At 45.8% G+C, this 18,119-nt stretch overlaps 1 protein-coding gene across 1 annotated transcript in view; it reads left to right on the top strand.

The window, feature by feature from the left end:
* The first annotated feature begins 5,944 nt into the window (after nt 1-5,944).
* The window catches only part of LOC150020665 (germinal-center associated nuclear protein-like), a 46,348-nt gene continuing 34,173 nt past the window's right edge, over nt 5,945-18,119 (top strand). Inside the window, exons 1-8 of the mRNA XM_090272449.1 lie at nt 5,945-7,260; nt 7,502-7,731; nt 11,414-11,492; nt 11,753-11,897; nt 13,609-13,799; nt 16,174-16,313; nt 16,979-17,176; nt 17,547-17,815. Coding sequence (XP_090128575.1) covers nt 6,045-7,260; nt 7,502-7,731; nt 11,414-11,492; nt 11,753-11,897; nt 13,609-13,799; nt 16,174-16,313; nt 16,979-17,176; nt 17,547-17,815 — 2,468 coding nt within the window. The 5' untranslated portion in view covers nt 5,945-6,044. The remainder of the gene's footprint in view (nt 7,261-7,501; nt 7,732-11,413; nt 11,493-11,752; nt 11,898-13,608; nt 13,800-16,173; nt 16,314-16,978; nt 17,177-17,546; nt 17,816-18,119) is intronic.

Here is an 18,119-nt window from a genome sequence, read left to right as displayed (position 1 = left end):
CATTTGCGTCTCCGTACCCAGTCTCTATCTCTAAGGTTTGTCTGAGATCTAATACCTTAAAAACTTTTACCTTGGCTGGATTATTCTGGAGTCTTTTCTGAGGTGTAGCTGAGAGAAGTTAGATTTTCTAGGGAAGGAGTAGTTGTCACTAAGTGAAGACCTAGCCACCCTACTGGATTTATGTCAGATACATTAGCTTTTAGGCCATAAACTCTGGCAGCCACATGGGGTTCCTGACTTAAGGTCTGTGGCTGGTTCAGTGTCAGAAGAAGAGGGTTGCACTGGAGAGGCTGGCAGTTTCGGGAAGGAGCTCCTTGGTGAAAGTTATTTTAAGCAAAAGAGAGACCAGTTTAAAGTGAAGCCCACTGACCAACCCATACTTCGCCAACCCAACCACTTAGTTCAGCCAAACTGTTGAGTCTCAGGGGGCGGCAGTGCAGATGGGCTTCTTTAAGTGCAGCTTCTATGTACAGACAATCACTCAGGTAATGAGATTATAGACTTATATCCTATGAAAACAGAAAGAACACACACATGTTAATTCACACAACACAATTCACAAACCAATTTCTAAATTTGCAAGACTGTCTTATTGGGAAGACATCCAGTTGCAAGGCATTTGACATTCTTCTTGCCTGTAAATTAAGCATTATTGATAATGTCACAGACCTGGTTTAACTTTTGAATGAAAACAAACTTTTAATTAAAATAAACTTTATAGACACAGCTGCACTAGCTTATAGTCTACCACTGATCATTGTGATTTTCCCCAAATCACGATTTTTCTCCCTAAGATTACCCTCCTTGTTATTAAAGGGACTGCATTAAGTCCAGTTTTAATTTAGCCTGTTCATTTGCATAAACACAACAAGAGCAGTGATTGACCACATAAGATTTTTTTAAGTCTGCTTTGCTGGAACTTATACAAAGACTCTTCAGGTTGACCTTCAGTCTGCCCCCTGGGCAAGAAGCTGAGCCACACACCTGCCATCTGGCCTTGCCTGTACAACCCATGCTTTCCCAAATCCTTTGGGTTTTCCATTGTGCCTTAAGTTTCTTCCTAGCCATTTATTAGGGAAGCAATCTTCGTTTTTTTTCCCTAGAAAGATTGCCATGGACCGCACAACCAGCCAAGGTACCAGGCCTTTCCCTCATGGGCTTGCATTAGCCTAGGCATGCCTCCTTCAGGCATGACATTCCAGTCAAAGCCTCGGCTGACATTACCACCATTAGCAACTGGTCTTATTAGTTTTATGCAAAGGAACCTTATGTCACTTCTTACTTCTTTACAATGCCAAATACTGGAGGGTTCCCGTAGGGAGAAAAATATAAAGGCGTGAAGGAAAATCCTTGTCCTTCAAAACTGCATTTCCATGCATTATACCTTCTATTACTAAAACCATACAATTTCTTCTCAAAACCTTTATAAATTTCTAACCAACCTTTTTATTTACATGCCTTACACCTTTCCTGGTTCCCTTTCTTTCATGTGAAGTTTTAAAATTTCCCTGGGAAACCTCAGTTTTTCCTTTCAGAGCATAAACAGAACACAAGCAGCTGAGGTTTTCTTTTCCCAGGTTTAAAGCTTCCATAACTTTCTTTCTTTTTTATAATTACAACTTTCCTCAGACCTTCTGCAACATTCACAAACATTCTAAATACCCTTTACTGCTTTAGATTTAACCATAACATGCTTCCAATCCTTGTTCTTTTCCACACGGTGAAGGACAGTACTCAAACTCAGTATCTGGCAGCTAAAAGTTCCTAGATTTGTAGATATTCTGCAGTTTTCTGAAGCTTAGACCTTGCAAACACCTGTCATGCAGCAATGACTTGAATGTTTAGACATATACCATTTTGCAAACAAAGCACATCACCTTAAGAGCATATCTAACCCACCATTTTGCCCACTTCAAAGATGGCTGCAGCATTACATGCAGCATCTTTGAAGATGGTGGCACCCATAAGTATCACCCACAAGATGGTGGCAAACCCACGTGACTTATCCACCATGGTGGAGCACTCACGTGGCTTACCCTAAATGGCAGTATACCTATGAGGCTTAGTGTCCAAATCACAACCTTCATGCAGGCTCTGGAGGGAGAGACCCATTTCTCCTCCTGCAGAGGTGGAGTCATTGGCTTTGCAGTCACTTCAGAGGCCATAACCAAAAGGCGTGCTGAGAGGGAAGTCCCTTGAATCTGCAGACGGGTGGGCACTGCAGAAGCCACGCTCACCTGCAGAGGGGGCTGCGCCCCAGGAGCCTCCGATGCTGCCGCGGGAACCGCCCCCACCTGGGGAGAGGGCTGTGCCGCGGGAGCGGCCCCTACCTGCGGAAGGGGTGGTGCCATGGGAGGCGCCTTTACCTGGGCGCAGTTTGGCGCCAAAACAGTTCCTTTGTCTCCCGGATTTAGAGAGTTAAAGAGGGCTACTTCCTCATTCTCCTCCTCTCTTCTAACATACACTTTCTGAGCTTCCCTGAAGAGTTTTTCAGTTGCTTTAATTGGCCTATTCACTTACTTTTTGCAATTTCTTACAAATATTTGGCCAGTTTCTGTTACAATGGTGACTTTTAAGAGTCCCTGTCCCACAGCATTCTCTGGATTTAGACCAGAATACTTCATTTTGTCCCTGAGCTTCTGCAGGGATCTGATGGAGCTGTATTTTGAATGCCTTGGAGACATTCTGTGCATGGGGAACGGACTCCTTGATTTCCCTGATGACGAAGCTCCTAAGGTCTTTCATTTGAGCCCTAGCCTCCGGCCTGTTTTCCCAATCAGGGTCTATACTGGGAAACTTCTGTTAGGCCGGGACAGTTTCCTGACCGGGGGGATGTTCCCTTTCCCATATCCTCATAGCAGCCCGTCTGATCACTCCCTTCTCTTCCCCACTGAAGATATCTAGTATAGACATTAATTCTGTCCACATGTATATGCTGGGTCCGGGGAACTGATCTAATTATTCTACCAGTCCAAGGGGGTCCTTTACCAAGCGCTTCATATTGCGTTTGAAGTTTCTAACTTCAGTGCTTGTTGAAGGAGCATTTGACATATCCAATATGTCCTGGACCTATGGAGACCTCCCTAAGGGGAAACCGGCTGCTCTGAGGGAACGGGGAAGTTCTTTAGGTCTTGCTTACATTGTTTCAATTCCTTTCCTAATTTAGATAAGTTGCCACCAGCGCCGTAGGTGTCATGGGGGCGGATACTGGTGGGGTATCTGCTAGGTGTTCCTGGCCTCTTCCGTCTGTACTGTCCGTCCACGGTGCCTCTGCCCAGTTGGCCGCCGGCTGGCCAGGGCTATAAGGCAGTGGGAGACAGGACAGAGGGTCCCAGGCCTTCTCTTTTTCTTTTTTACAGGGAAGAGACCTGCGGATCTGCTGGTAGGTGGTGATCAGCAGAGAGCATATTCCCTCTCTTCCTTAAAGGCTGATGCCTGGCCCTGGCTGTTGTGACCCAGTGGACCCAGCACCAGCCCGCGAACCAAGTGTCGCCGGTTCAACTCCCAGTCAGGGCACACGACCAGGCCACACGCCAGATCCCCAACTGGGGGCACGAGCGAGAGGCAACCACACAGCGATGCCCCTCTCTTCTTTCTCCAAAAACAAACAAACAAACAAACAATCCAAAAAAGCTGAACACACATATAAGACCAGGGCTTGACAAACCCAACATTCATCAGACCCAAATCGGGGCTAGGAGACAGATTTCCCCTAAATGGGTTCCTTTGGCCAAAGGAAACAACAATAATTTACCATTGTCTGTTCTTCCTTACTTTTGGTCCCCACCCCTAGGCCTAAAATTTCCATTTCCCATCCTCAGCTGATTCCCGTGGCTGAATCCGGCTGTGTTCTCAACCTAACGGACCCAGCAGAGGGGCTCTCCACACTCGCTCACTTGCACACAGACCGAGATGCTTCGTTCATCTCCGGCCGCTTCCCTCACAGGACAACGGACCCAGCGGAGGTGCACTCCGGCCGTTCCCTCACGGGAGAACGGACCCAGCGGAGGTGCACTCCGGCCATTTCCTCACAGGACAACGGACCCAGCGGAGGAGCACTCCGGCCGTTCCCTCACAGGAGAACGGACCCAGCGGAGATGTACTCCGGCCGTTTCCTTCACCGGACAACGGACCCAGCGGAGGTGCATTCCGGCCGTTCCCTCACGGGAGAACGGACCCAGCGGAGGAGCACTCCGGCCGTTCCCTCACGGGAGGACGGACCCAGCGGAGGAGCACTCCGGCCGTTCCCTCACAGGAGAACGGACCCAGCGGAGGTGCACTCCGGCCGTTTCCTTCACCGGACAACGGACCCAGCGGAGGTGCACTCCGGCCGTTCCCTCACGGGAGAACGGACCCAGCGGAGGAGCACTCCGGCCGTTCCCTCACGGGAGAACGGACCCAGCGGAGGAGCACTCCGGCCGTTCCCTCACAGGAGAACGGACCCAGCGGAGGTGCACTCCGGCCGTTTCCTTCACCGGACAACGGACCCAGCGGAGGTGCACTCCGGCCGTTCCCTCACCGGACAACGGACCCAGCGGAGGTGCACTGCGGCCGTTTCCTTCACGGGACAACGGACCCAGCGGAGGTGCATTCCGGCCGTTCCCTAACGGGAGAACGGACCCAGCGGAAGAGCACTCCGGCCGTTTCCCTCACGGGAGGACGGACCCAGCGGAGATGCACTCCGGCCGTTTCCCTCACGGGACAACGGACCCAGCGGAGGTGCACTCCGGCCGTCTCCCTCACGGGACAGCGGACCCAGCGGAGAGGCACTCCACACTCGTACCAGCCACACACACAACTCGTACCAGCCACACGCACAACTCGTAGCAGCCACACGCACAACTCGTACCAGCCACACGCACAATCAGCTTCCCAAGGATGCCCAACCACCAAGGCAGTACTTAAGTCCAATTTTCCTACCTTGGCCCGTGCACGAGGTTGCCTGGTTGCCGCGGTGTTTGCTTTTGTTTCCCCCTGCGTCGATCCACTGCTGTCCCAACAAGAAGTCTCGGGTCGTTTCCGGACACTGAGGCGGGTGGGCCCTGGGTCAAGCGGGCCACCCAAAAGCGGGTAGGACGCGTCTCCCCACCTTGGCTCAGAGCCCTTCCCACATACAGGCGGAGGATCCCGGACGAGCCCCCAAATTGTGAGAAACGCTCACAATAAAAACTGGGACACAGGACTTGAGTAGTAAAACGAGGCCTTTATTCACGAGTCTGCAGAGCCGGGCGCACCCTCATAGCCAGGAGCATGTGCGCCCCAAGTAGACAAAGGAACCTGGTTTTATAGTCTTAGCTTCCCCACCCTAACGCAACTAGTTTCCCCTCCCCTCTCCTCCTTCCCCGTTTCTCCATGACTGGATACTCCGGAGGTACAATCTAACGCGTTCATCTAAATGCCCCTATTGTGATTTGTGAATATGCTAATGTTATCCACTCCCTTCTCAGAGATCCTTCAATTACATTTGCCCTTAAGACCCTTCAATTACACTTGCCTTTTGTTACCAATGACTTTGCTACTGGTTTGGGAGTCACTATGTCCTAATTTCTAACAGGCAGGAAACACCAAAACACTGATGTTTTCACTGTGTTACAGTGAAATCATCTGGCTGTGGAGATTGGGAGAAGTTAGGAGAAATTCTTTTAACTTACAAAGTATAATGGCATTTATTTTTAAAAATGTGAACATTTGAGGTTGGTAGTGAGTTTTATCAACTTAGTAAAATGATTTGACCTGTACAAAGTTATTTATTCGTGCCACTCTCCACCCTATATTCCGAAAAAAAAAAAAAAAAAAAGCCCACTGGCTCTCAGAAAATAAGAATACTTGGCCCTTTACTTTGACCCCCTTTAGATAATTTGTGTCACATGTGACTAAAAATTCTTTTCGTAGTCTTCCAGCAGCACGTAGCTCTGATGATCTGAATTTTTGTCTTTCAGTTTATGTGAAGATGAAAGGGATCTCCTTAGTTTGACAGACTGTTTAAGGAAGAGGACTGCTTTGTACACGGAGTATTTATTACCTTTCAATAACTGGGTCAGAAGATGAACCCTACTAACCCTTTCAGTGGACAGCAGCCTAGTGTTTTTTCGTCATCTTCCAGTAGTTCCATAGGAGCATTTCAGACCAAACCACCATTTCGATTTGGTCAGCCTTCTCTTTTTGGACAAAATAATACATTATCTGGGAAAAGCTCAGGATTTTCACAAGTACCTAGCTTTCCAACATCTTCTGGAGTAGGTAATTCTTCAGCGCAAACATTAGGATTTTCTCAAACCTCAAATGTTGGACTCTTCTCTGGACTTGAACACACTCCGGCCTTTGTAGCTACCTCTGGGCCTTCAAGTTCATGTGTGCCTGGAAACCCAGGATTTATCTTTAAATCACCCAACCTTGGGGCTTTTCCAAGTACTTCTACTTTTGGACCAGAAACTGGAGAAGTAGCAAGCTCTGGTTTTGGGAAAACAGAATTCAGCTTTAAACCTCTGGAAAATTCGGTGTTCAGACCAATACTGGGAGCTGACTCTGAGCCAGAGAAAGCTCAAAGCCAGATTACTTCTGGATTTTTCAAATTTTCCCAACCAGTTAGTAGTGGATCTGGAGGACTGGCCCCATTTTCTTTTAATCAGGTGACAAGTTCAGCTACTAAGTCAAATTTTACCTTTTCGAAACCAGTTGATAGTAGTAATTCATCATCACCTTTTACCTCTGCTTTATCAAACCAAAATGAGGAAGAGAAGAGAGGCACTAAACCACTATTTGGAAGTCTTAATAGTAGCTTCACTAGCTTCCCCACATCTTCAGGATCTTTGGGGGAACCCTTCTCAGTTAGCAAAACAGGTGGCAGACAAGGATGTGAAGCTGTTTCCCAGGTGGAGCCTCTTCCCAGCCTCATGAAGAAAGGACTGAAAAGGAAGGACGATCAGGACCACTCCCCAAGGAGACATGGCCACGATGCAGTGGAGGACTCGGACCCTCTGTCCAGGGGTGATCATCCTCCCGATAAGCGGCCTGTCCGCCTCAATCGGCCCAGGGGAGGCACTCTGTTTGGTCGGACAATACAGGATGTCTTCAGAAGCAATAAAGAAATCAATCTAAGTCGTCTGGTCAACAAGGAATCTAGAAAGGAAATGGGCTGTGCTGAGTCTGGGGAAAATAACCACATGGCCATCCCAGGAGGGAGTCAGTCTGTTCTGGCACCTTCTCGGCTTCCAGGTGTGAGTAAAGAGGAAGAAACTGAAAGTAGAGATAAAAAGGAAGGTGAGCTCTATTCATGTACAACATACAGTAAATCCTACTGGTAAGTTCTTGATAAATTTCCCTGGGTGTTAGCTTGATTTTTATGGCAAGTCCCCTGTAAATATTAGGGATATTAGCATATCATAGGATCTTGGAGCAGGTCTCACATCCATGGAAATTTCTTTGCCCTTACGTAGTTGGTGCCTTCTATTTGAAAACATTACATCTCCTACAGTTCTTTGCCCATTCTCTGATCCCCTAGATTTCCTAAGAGGAGCTCCTGGGCGTCAGAGTAAAAGAAAAAGAAGTGAGAGCACAGACAGCCTTGGAGGCCTCTCTCCAGCTGAAGTCACAGCGATCCAGTGCAAGAACGTTCCTGACTATCTCAACAACAGGACTGTTCTGGAGAACCATTTTGGCAAAATCGCTAAAGTACAGCGCATCTACACCAGGCGCAACAAAAAGCTTGCAGTGGTGTATTTCTTTGATCATGTGAGTACTCCTGACTGAATTTATGTGAGTGAGAAAAACAGGTTTTAAAGTGAAAAAGTTGGAGTGAATGTTCTCTTCGAAACCTGTTTTTTTAATCTATCAGTTATTTGCTTGTTAGAACGTAGGAGAGTACTAGCTATATTTTGTTCTTACCTTGGAGGGGCTAGAATAACACTTTATTTCATAACTGGAGTCAGTAGTGAAAGATTGCAGCCCCTACTGAATGCAATGGTGAGTCCCATGAAATCAGATTCCTCTGGATTGCATAGAAGTGGCTCTGTAACTACACAGCACTTTTCCAAACTTGAGTTCTGTTTTGTTTTGTTTTGTTTTATGTGGTCATAGTACATGATTGCTGTAAACATTCTAACAATACAGAAAAAGTGCAATCCCCTTATAATTCCATTCTCTAGAGATAGCTACTTATGTTTGGTTTATACCCTAACTTTATTTTTTTAAATTATATTTCATTAATTATGCTATTACAGTTGTCCCAATTTTTCCTCCTTTACCCTCGTCCACCAATCACCCCTCTTTCCCTCAGGCAATCCCCACACCATTGTTATGTCCATGGGTCATGTGTATAAGTTCTTTGGCTGCTCTATTTCCTGTACTGTACTTTATATCCCATGGCTATTTGGTAACTACCTATATTGACTACTTAATCCCCTCCCCTCTTCACCCGTTCCCCCACATCCTACCATCTGGCATCCATCAAAATGCTCTGTGTAATCATGATTCTGTCTCTGTCCTTGTTTGCTTAGTTTGCTTTTTAGATTCAATTGTTGATAGGCATGTATTCATTGCCATCTTATTGTTCAGTTTTGATCTTCTTTAACATTTCATATAATAACAGTTTGTTGATGATGAATCCCTTTAGTTTTTTCTTGTCTGGGAAGTTCTTTATCTGCCTTTCTGTTCTAAATGATAGCTTTGCTGGGTAGAGCCATCTTGGCTGTTGGTCCCACTTTTCATAACTTCGGATATTTCTTGCCAATCCTTTCTAGCCTGCCAAGTTTCTTTTGAGAAATCAGCTGACAGTCTTGTGTGAACTCCCCTTAGGTAACTAACATCTCTTGCTGCTTTTAAGATTCTCTCCGTATCTTTTAACTTTTGGAATTTTAATTATGATGTGTCTTGGTGTGGTCCTCTTTGCATCCATCTTGTTTGGGACTCTCCTTCCTGGACTTGCATGTGTATTTCCTTCACCAAATTAGGGAAGTATTCTTTCATTACTTTTTTCAAATAGATTTCCAATATCTCGCTCTTTCTCTTCTCCTCTGGCACCCCTATGATGTGAATGTTGGAACCCTTGAAGTTGTCCCAGAGGCTGCTTGTAGTACTCTCGTTTTTTTGGGATTTGTTTTTCTTCTCATTGTTCTGATTGGTTTTTGGTTGCTTCCTCATGTTCCAAATCATTGATTCGATTCTTGGCTTCCTTCACCTACTGTTGTTTCCCTGTAAATTCTTTTTTATTTCAATTAGCATATCCTTTGTTTCTGACTGGACCTTTTTTATGCTGTTGAGGTCCTTACTAAGTTCCTTGAGCATCCTTAAACCAGTGTATTGAACTCTGCATCTGTAGGATTGCTTATCTCCATTTTGTTTAGTTCTTTTTCTGGAGTTTTGATCTGTTCTTTCAGTTGGGCCCTGTTTCTTTGTCTCCTCATTTTGGCAGCCTCCCTGTGTTTGTTTCTCTTTATTGGGTAGAGCTGCTATGACTCCCTGTCTTGGTAGTGGGGCCTGATGTAATAGGTGTCCTGTAGGGTCCAGTGTCACAGCCTCCCCTATCACCCAAGCTGGCTACTCGAGGTGTGCCCTTTGTGTGTGCTGAGTACACCCTCTTGTAGATGAACCTTGATTTCTGTTGGCAGGTCAATGGGAGGGGCTTGCCCAAGCCAGTCAGCAGCAAGGACTGGCTGTGACCACTGACCACCCTCTGCCCTCCGTGGCGAGTCAGCTGTGCAGGGGCAGAGCAATGGTGCTCCGACGTGGTCTGTAGCTGTCTAATGAGTGTGCTGGCCCAGGGGTTCCCTGGGTGGTGCAAGCCAGGATCAACCACCACCTGTGTTTTGCCCAGGGCCACCCTACTTGACTATAGAGAGTGATCTGCTGGACCTAGTACTTGTGTTGGGCTTGGAGATTCCCAGGCAAAGTGAAGCTGTGAAACTAGGCTGGGGCCACTTAGCAAGAGGTGTGTGTGGGGGGTTACTGGGGGCTTAGTGAGGCCAAATTTTGCTTTTTTGAAAGGATTTAGGAAGTTATGAGCCAAGACCAGCCATTCGTATGGTAAAGCTACTGTTAACAGCTTCAAGTTGGGTGGGACAGAGACTCAAGGGATCTCCAGCATAGGCCAAACAGTGTTAGCCAGGTTGATGGAGTCTTAAGATATGGCACCCACCTGCCATATCATTAGAATGGCATTGTTAAATGCTACATGGCATTCTATCCTGTTGACTTACTTGACCAGTGTTGTACTTGTGGGCATTTTTGTGCATATATTTCTGATTAGTTTATATCCTTTGTTTAAATTTCTGAGAGTGGAAGTTCTGTGCCAAAATATATACACAATTTTAGGGCTTTTGTTATTCCTTCCTATTGATTTTTTCCCCCAATTCGGTGCCATTAATTACATTCAGTGTAGTGCAACCATCACCACTGTCCAGAACTTTTGCATCATCCCAAACAGAAACTCGATAACCATTAAGCGATAACTCCTCTTACTCCCCCCGCCCCCCCAGGCCCTGGTGACCTCTAATCTATTTTCTGTCTCTATGAGTTTGCCTATTCTAGATACTGCAAATAAATAGAATCATACAGTTTTGTTCTGGCTTTTCTCAGTTAGCATAGCATTTTTAAGGTTTATTCATGTTGCTGTACTTCATTCCTTTTCATGGTTGAATAATATCCCATTGTATGAATAGATCACATTTCGTTTATTTATCAGTTGATGGACACAGATTGATTGTTTTCACCTTTTGACTTTTGAATAATGCTGCCCTCAGTGTGATGTGCAAATCTCTCTTGCAGTTCTGTTGGCTATATACTCAGGGTGGAATTGCTGGGCCATATGGTAATTATTTCTCATTTTTTAAAGTTATTTTTTGGCTATTGCAATGTGCTTTTTCAAGCTGAACCCTAATAAATACATTGTCATTTTAAGCAATTCATTGCTACAAACAAAGCTGAGGTCTTTGATCACCCCCATCTTTTCTGTTACCCAGGAATAAGTACAGTTACTGGTGTGGTGCATATTTTTCTATACATTTTCATGGGTCTATCTATAGGTATACTACCAAGTCCTTGGTTTTGTGTGTGTGTTGTGATAAATTTTATCCTGTGTGTATCATTCTGCAGCTTTCTTTTGTGTGTGTGACTCGGCTGTACTTTTCCATTGTATCTGTTACCAGATGGTGAGAATTTTACCAAATGCCAAGGAGGCCAAGGTTATGGGTTCTATTACAGGAAAGTCATTAATTTCAAAAAGAAGAGTAAATACCAGATGTGAGGACTGCAGAGTGTCAGCCTGCTGGACCACGGCTGGAGCCGACAGTGTGGTCAGACTTCCAGCAGGTGGAGGTGTTGCTCTGTTGCATGAACTTTTGCTGATGCATTTAGTGTTGAATCTCATTTCCTGTGCCCTCCTGATGCCTTATACTTTTTGTTGTGGCCTGTTTTCCAGGCTTCTGCAGCCCTGGCCAGGAAGAAGGGGAAAAGTTTGCACGAAGACGTGGCTATCTTTTGGCACAAGGAGAAAACAAGTGAGTTTTCAGCTATTCTTTGCATGGTCTCTAATGCTTGGTGTGCAGGGCCCTTTAATCTTTGAGAGGGAGCCCTTCCCCAAGACCAGTAGGGGGCTGGCTCCGAGTGGATCCTTGTGTCTCATAGTGTTTCCTTGGGCTCCTTTGTAATCTCCTGTAACAATTAGGAGAACTTTACTTACGCAAAAAAAAAAAAAAAAAAATCCATTGTCAGATGACATGTGAGATCATAAACTCTGTTTGGACTCTTACATCCTCAGGTTCCAACAAGAAACTGTTTTCCCTCAAGGAGAAGAAAGCAGGTGAGGGTGAAGCTGGCCAGGGCACAGAGGACACACCCTTTCAGCACTCCCCTCTTGGCAAGCCCCTGGGGAGGGCTGCAGCTGGCAGCCTCGTGAATAAAAGGTGCGGGTGGCCCTTCCTATGACTGTATTTGACATGGCGTGTGGGTTCTTTGCCTTCTACTGGCAGAAAAAAGGAGGGACTTCACGGCAGTCATGCTGAAGCATGACAGGATGTGGGGTGATACACTGACACCTGAGTAGGGGCTAAGGGATGACTGGGAGGGGGAGGAAGAGAGGAGGATGTGGTGGGGACGAATGTAGGACAGTTGACATTGAGAGCCACTTGCCAGGGCCCTGAAGAGGCCCTGGGGCTCCTCAGTCATCTGACTGGGTCCCACATATACAGTTGCTGTCATCAGTTCTAACTGACATCTAAATGTGTAAGCGGCCCCTTTTACCTGAAAACCCCTAACTGGCCATAATAACCATGTATTCCTAACGCCCACGCTAGCAGTTTCCAGCATGGCTTTTTGTAGGTGCAGCTTGTCACGGTGAGGCTGTGTTATAACTGGGTAGCCACGGTGTGTGCTGGAGGGGGCGGGGCGCTGTCTGTATGGGAGTATCCATTCTGAAACACTCCTCCTCCTCCCTTTTTCTCCTTCCCACTTTTCTTCGAGTTCCCACCTTCTCTTTCACAGCAGGCCTGCTTCCACAGGGCTTCTGTTTAATCCTTCACCCATTTTGGCCAAAGTATTGTTTTCCTCACTTTCTGTTTTTCTATTAATGATTTAGTTGCTGATTAGGTTTTGCTTTTTCCTTTCTCAATCCTTATATCTTCTTTGACTTTCAAGTTCACAGAATTCTGGGAGCCAGCTGGAAAATGGGGAAGCTGAGAGAGAATGCCCAGCTTTTTCTAGTATTGTACATCCTTCTACTGAAATGGGGTCATATATGAAAACATATAGGCATGATACTTCCTCATGGTGGCAGAGTGGTTTTTTTTTCAGGCTGAATTTTATTTCTTTGAGCTAAAAATATAAATATTCATTGTAGCTGTTTAAATGGACTCATCTTATTTTAAAAGAAGCATAAACTATTTCAAAATTTAAAAATCATGGTGAATAATATATGTAACAGAGAGACTCTGGGTCCCTCGGAGTGGATGAAGAAACTACTCAGAAACTCTCCATCTGAGAAAGGAAGGGAGTGGGTATTCTCTAGTGGAAAATCGCCCCATTTCTTTATTAGCCAGGGTTTTTATCCACTTGCCACACGGGGAAGTACTTAAGGAAAATGTGCAGCCCTTCCCCAAATGGCAGGGAGTGAAAGGGAAATGCAGATCAATACAGGGTTGAAACATCCAGGTATGTTACACAAGGTCAAAAACATTTCCTCTTACTTAATTGTTCTGTTCTTCACATTTTACTGACAAGGATTTGAGGCTTGACAGAGAAAAACAGAGCAGGTTCTCTCTTCCTTAAAAGCCACTTTGTATTTCTGTTCTATCTTTAAAATCCCCCGGGGGGTGGGATTCAGAGCAGGCCTGGGAGACAACCTGCCGGCTCAGGGCCCAGCAGGGGCGGCTCCGCACAGCGGTCAGAGTCTTTTAGACCAAGCCCGTCTGCTTCCCACGTCTCCCCACGCCTGTCTGTCCCCCACATGTAACACCTTTGTGCTCATCACTGGCACTGTCAGGGCTCAGCTCATATAGTGCTCGTAGTTTATCAGCTTCCGAGGAGCAGAATGTCTTGGAAGATAAGGGCAGTGTTTGGAGGTGGGAATGGCACAGGAGCCGGTTGGGCAGGGGGCCCTAAAGTGTTGCTTTCTTTCAGCTCTCCGGTGAAGAAGCCATGTCTGCTGAAGGCCCACGCATTTGAGGGAGACTCGTTTGACTCGGGCTCTGAGGGCTCTGAGGGCTCTGGGTTGTGTGTGTCCTCCCTCAGCGCGCTAATAGGCACTGTGGCCGAGACCTCGGAGGACAAGTACCGCCTGCTGGACCAGAGGGACAGAGTCATGCGGCAAGGTAGGGCGGCTGCCCCTGCGGGGGGCCAGAGAGCCCTGTCAAGTAGTGACAAGGTCTTCTCGGGAGCCGCGAGGGAGGGGCCCAGCACGAGCTTGGGCTCTGCTGCTGCTGAGTCTCAGGGCCTCTGACGAGCCTCAGGCCATCTTTGTTGTTCGCTCGTCTCCAGAGGCAGTGAGTATAGATATGTTTTTGGTTTTAGTTTTGGAGGAAAGTGTACAAATCATTGATTCGTGCTTAACTTAAAGGGCAGTTTTAGACCTTTAGAAAGCACATGGAAAAAAAGCAAAAATTTTGTTTGACAGAAATCACAAGTAAAACTAAGAAATGTCAACCAGGGGAAGAGTGTAACTTAGAGAAAGTCCTGTGCACATCAGTATGAAAAAGACCAAAGAAGGTGGAAACATGAGGAGGGGAAAAAGGAAGTATCCTGAGTTGGCTCTTAAATATGTGGGAAGATGCTCACCCCATCACACAGTGAGAGATTCAGATGACACCGCATGGACATGCTGCATCCTAGGGCAGGCTGGGAACTCACTCTCCTGCGGAGGAGGGTGGGTGGGATCTCGGAGACATAGGAAAACTCATGTCTTTGACTCAGAATTCCATGTCCAGGGAGTCTGTCCCACAAATGCTGTGTGTGCACGTGTGTGTGTCTGTGTGAGTCATACATAAGGTTGTTAGTGACGGCGGAGATTGGACACTGGTTGTCCACGCAGTGAAATTGTAAGCAGTTTAATAGAAGACTGTGGCTTCTTTGTGGAAATTCACCAAGATCTATAGTGAAGTGAGGAAAGCATGTTGCAGGAGGTCTGTAGTAGGCTACCACTTGTGGACAAAGAAGGGAGACAGTGTGTGTGTGTTCATATGTAAGCGTATTTGCTTTATGTGAGCATAAAAAGTCATGGGAGATGTGAAAGGATCTGCTCACACTGATTGTCAAGAGAGGGAGTGAGGTGTGAAGATGTGTTCTATCTTGGATGTTGTTATGTCTTTGGATTCTTGAACCGTGTGAATGTATTACCTATTCCAAAAGTAAGTATGTATGTATGGCAGCCGTCCGTCTCGAGAGACGATGGTGTAGCTTCTTAAGAGTCTATCTGCACCGCCGAGAATGGCTGTGCAGTCCGACTCGGGAGTGACACGGTATCTGCCTCCTCCCGTGTTGAATCGACATCTTGCGATGACGCTGGAGTGTCCTCTCCAATGAAGCTGAAGCTACAGAGCCTGGGCAGGGTGATATGGAGGGTCTGCTGTTGCCCATGCAGCAGACCCGCCCTCTCTTCGCAGCTGAAGGGTCCAAGGGAAAGACGGAGTCAATACAGCTTGGCTTCAGGTGCGCCGCAGGAGTTGCCGGTGTTGACTACAACGTCAAACCGCCTTAGGGACTCCGGCTCCGGATTTTCTGTCGGGGTTTACTCCCTTAGCCTTTCCCCTAAAGAGGTATGCCGCAAGGCAGCGGAGGTTTTTTGGAATCAGAGTTTTCCTTCTCTGATGTGCCCTGACTGGAAGATCGAACCAGCGACACTTAGCTCGCAGGCCGACGCTCAATCCACTGAGCCAAACCAGCCAAAACTAAGTACTCTATTAACATTAAAACTTTGTGCTGTGAAAAAAATAAAAGGAAAAGTCATATGTGCTCTTTGCAAAGTCTTTTTAAATTAAATTTTAGCTGCAGGATTTTCCTCGTATTGCAATCAGTGGAATAATTCCAGTGCCTCCTCCGTACTGTTATAAAGCTGCCAACATAAATTATATCACTGACATGATGGTTTTTGTATTCCAAATAAATTATTCCTAGGTACTGGAATTTTCCAAATAAAAATAGATGTATATATTTTGAGTTGTGAAGTTCTTCTTTCCATTTTATTTAAAAGGTACTCTTGTAACTATTTTAATTCTGTGGATAATAATAGTGATCTGTTAATGTCAGGACCAGGTAACTTCCATTATGTGATTCCTGTTACATTAAAAATAGGAAAAACTGTAAGTTTTAGAATAATGATATAATATATTTTGAATATTTACATTTAACAAATTGTTTTTTGAACACACATACTTCAGCATGAGTGTTTATTATTGAGATCATTATAGGCGCCCCAAACACCCTGTGCACCCCCTGCCTGTGGTGTGCAGTGAAGAGACTCGTCTGGAGAGGCAAGAAGGCCTTCGAGGTCTTTACAGGCCTTGATGCCCTGCCCCTGGCGTGATAGGTCATGCTCTTCTTTCCCTGAGGCGCAGTATTTTTAAAATATTTTTATTTTGTGATATGTTTGATGTTTGTTTTTATTTTTCCTTGTATCATTATGAAAATGCATTTCTCTGAATTCTTAGTAACTGTGTGGTGTGCTCTTACTATTTACTTGATGTCATTTAGCTCGGGTGAAAAGAACCGACCTGGACAAAGCACAGACTTTTGTTGGGACGTGCCCTGACATGTGTCCTGAGAAAGAGCGGTACATGCGGGAGACGCGGAGCCAGCTGAGTGTGTTTGAAGTGATCCCGGGGACTGACCAGGTGAAGTCCCATGTTTCCCAGAGTGCCCTGCACACCACTGTCTGTAATTAGTTGTTGGGTTGGGGGTGGGATATGCAGGGAGGGGAGACTTATTCTTTTGTAATTTCTATACATTGTTATACTTGATCTGGGACTTTGCTTTTTAAGAATGGTGGGATATGCCATTAACAATCATGTTACATGTTTGTATTGTGAGTTGTATACTAAGCAATCTTGTATAAAGTGCCAGGATCACACGGGACCCGAAGGTATAGAGGTAGATGCAGATTTATTTCATAGATTGAAAAACTGTTTTGCATTTCTTTTTTCTTTTCTCAGTTTTATTTCTATCCTTTCCTGTGTTTATGTTTTGCACATTTTGAGATTATGTTCTAGGTATAATTTTGTATGAATTTTCACTTAAAATTGTATTATGAACATTTCCTTGTATGATGAACTCTTTATAAGCATTTTTAAATAACAGCATATTATTTATGTGGTTCTGTCAAAACTCACCATTTTCTAGTCATAGATAGGCTATTTCTAATTTTTACATATAACTGTATTCTGTAGTATTGATCTTGTAGGAGTGTGTGTGTGATTTCCCCCCTTATTTTAAGGCACAGGTACTGGGAGGCTGGCCTGGCACCTGCCACCCAGCTGCTTGTCCCCACTCTGTGTCTCAGGTGGACCACGCGGCAGCCGTCAAGGAGTACAGCCGCTCCTCCGCTGATCAGGAGGAACCCCTGTCGCATGAGTTGCGGCCCTCGGCAGTCCTGAGCAGAACTATGGACTACCTGGTGACCCAGATTATGGACCAGAAGGATGGCAACCTACGGGACTGGTATGACTTCCTGTGGAACCGCACACGGGGCATACGGAAGGTATCAGCCTCTTCTTACTAGAAAACTAGAAAAATGTATGTGAATTACAAAGTGAAAGTGAGCGTTTTTGTCATTTTACTTAGTTATATTTTATCTATAACAATGTACTATTATTTAAAATTATTACAAAGTTCTATAAAAATATTCTTTATGGGCTTTGTTTCAAATTGAAGTATGAGAAATTCAGGTAATAAGCACAATTTTTCTAGTTGATTCTCTGCATGGGAATATGTGCATTGGATCTGTGTATATGAGGCACATGTGCATATAAGGTGTATGTGTGTATACCAGGCCACTTGCACATGTGTGAGGTACAAGTGTGTGCCGTATGTCTGTGCATGTGTAATATTCCTCTCTTGCTTGTGGCCAGGACATCACGCAGCAGCAACTATGTGACCCCGTGACAGTGTCCCTGATTGAGAAGTGTGCCCGGCTTCATATCCACTGTGCTCACTTCATGTGTGAGGAGCCTATGTCCTCCTTCGATGCCAAGATCAACAATGAGAACATGACCAAGTGCCTTCAGAGTCTGAAGGAAATGTACCAGGACCTGAGGAACAAGGGCGTGTTCTGTGCCAGCGAAGCTGAGTTTCAGGGCTACAACGTGCTGCTCAATCTCAACAAGGGCGACATCCTAAGGTGAATTTTAAAATTCCGAAGCTAGCCTAAGCTGTCCAGAAAGCAAGGTATAAACAGGAAGAAGAGCTGCTTGGATTAGCAGTAGCTGATAGTGCTGAGTTGTCTCTGGTCCTTAATGCCAGGATGAAACCTGGGCTGGCTGTGCAGGCCGTTGAGCTGAGGCACTGGGAGCCAGATGGGGATGTATGCTGATACATCACATCTAAAGTTGGCCCCGAACCCTTCCTGAGAAGGATTCCTCATCAACAAGAGAAAATGAGGAAGGGATCGGCCTCATTAGCCGAACAGGCGAGTGAGCCAGGAC

This window comes from Furipterus horrens, unplaced genomic scaffold (assembly GCF_987537825.1).
Source record: "Furipterus horrens unplaced genomic scaffold, mFurHor1.1.pri manual_scaffold_1, whole genome shotgun sequence".
Lineage (NCBI taxonomy): Eukaryota > Metazoa > Chordata > Mammalia > Chiroptera > Furipteridae > Furipterus > Furipterus horrens.
The sequence above is the reverse complement of the archived record's forward strand: the minus strand, read 5'-3'. Positions and strand labels throughout refer to the sequence as shown.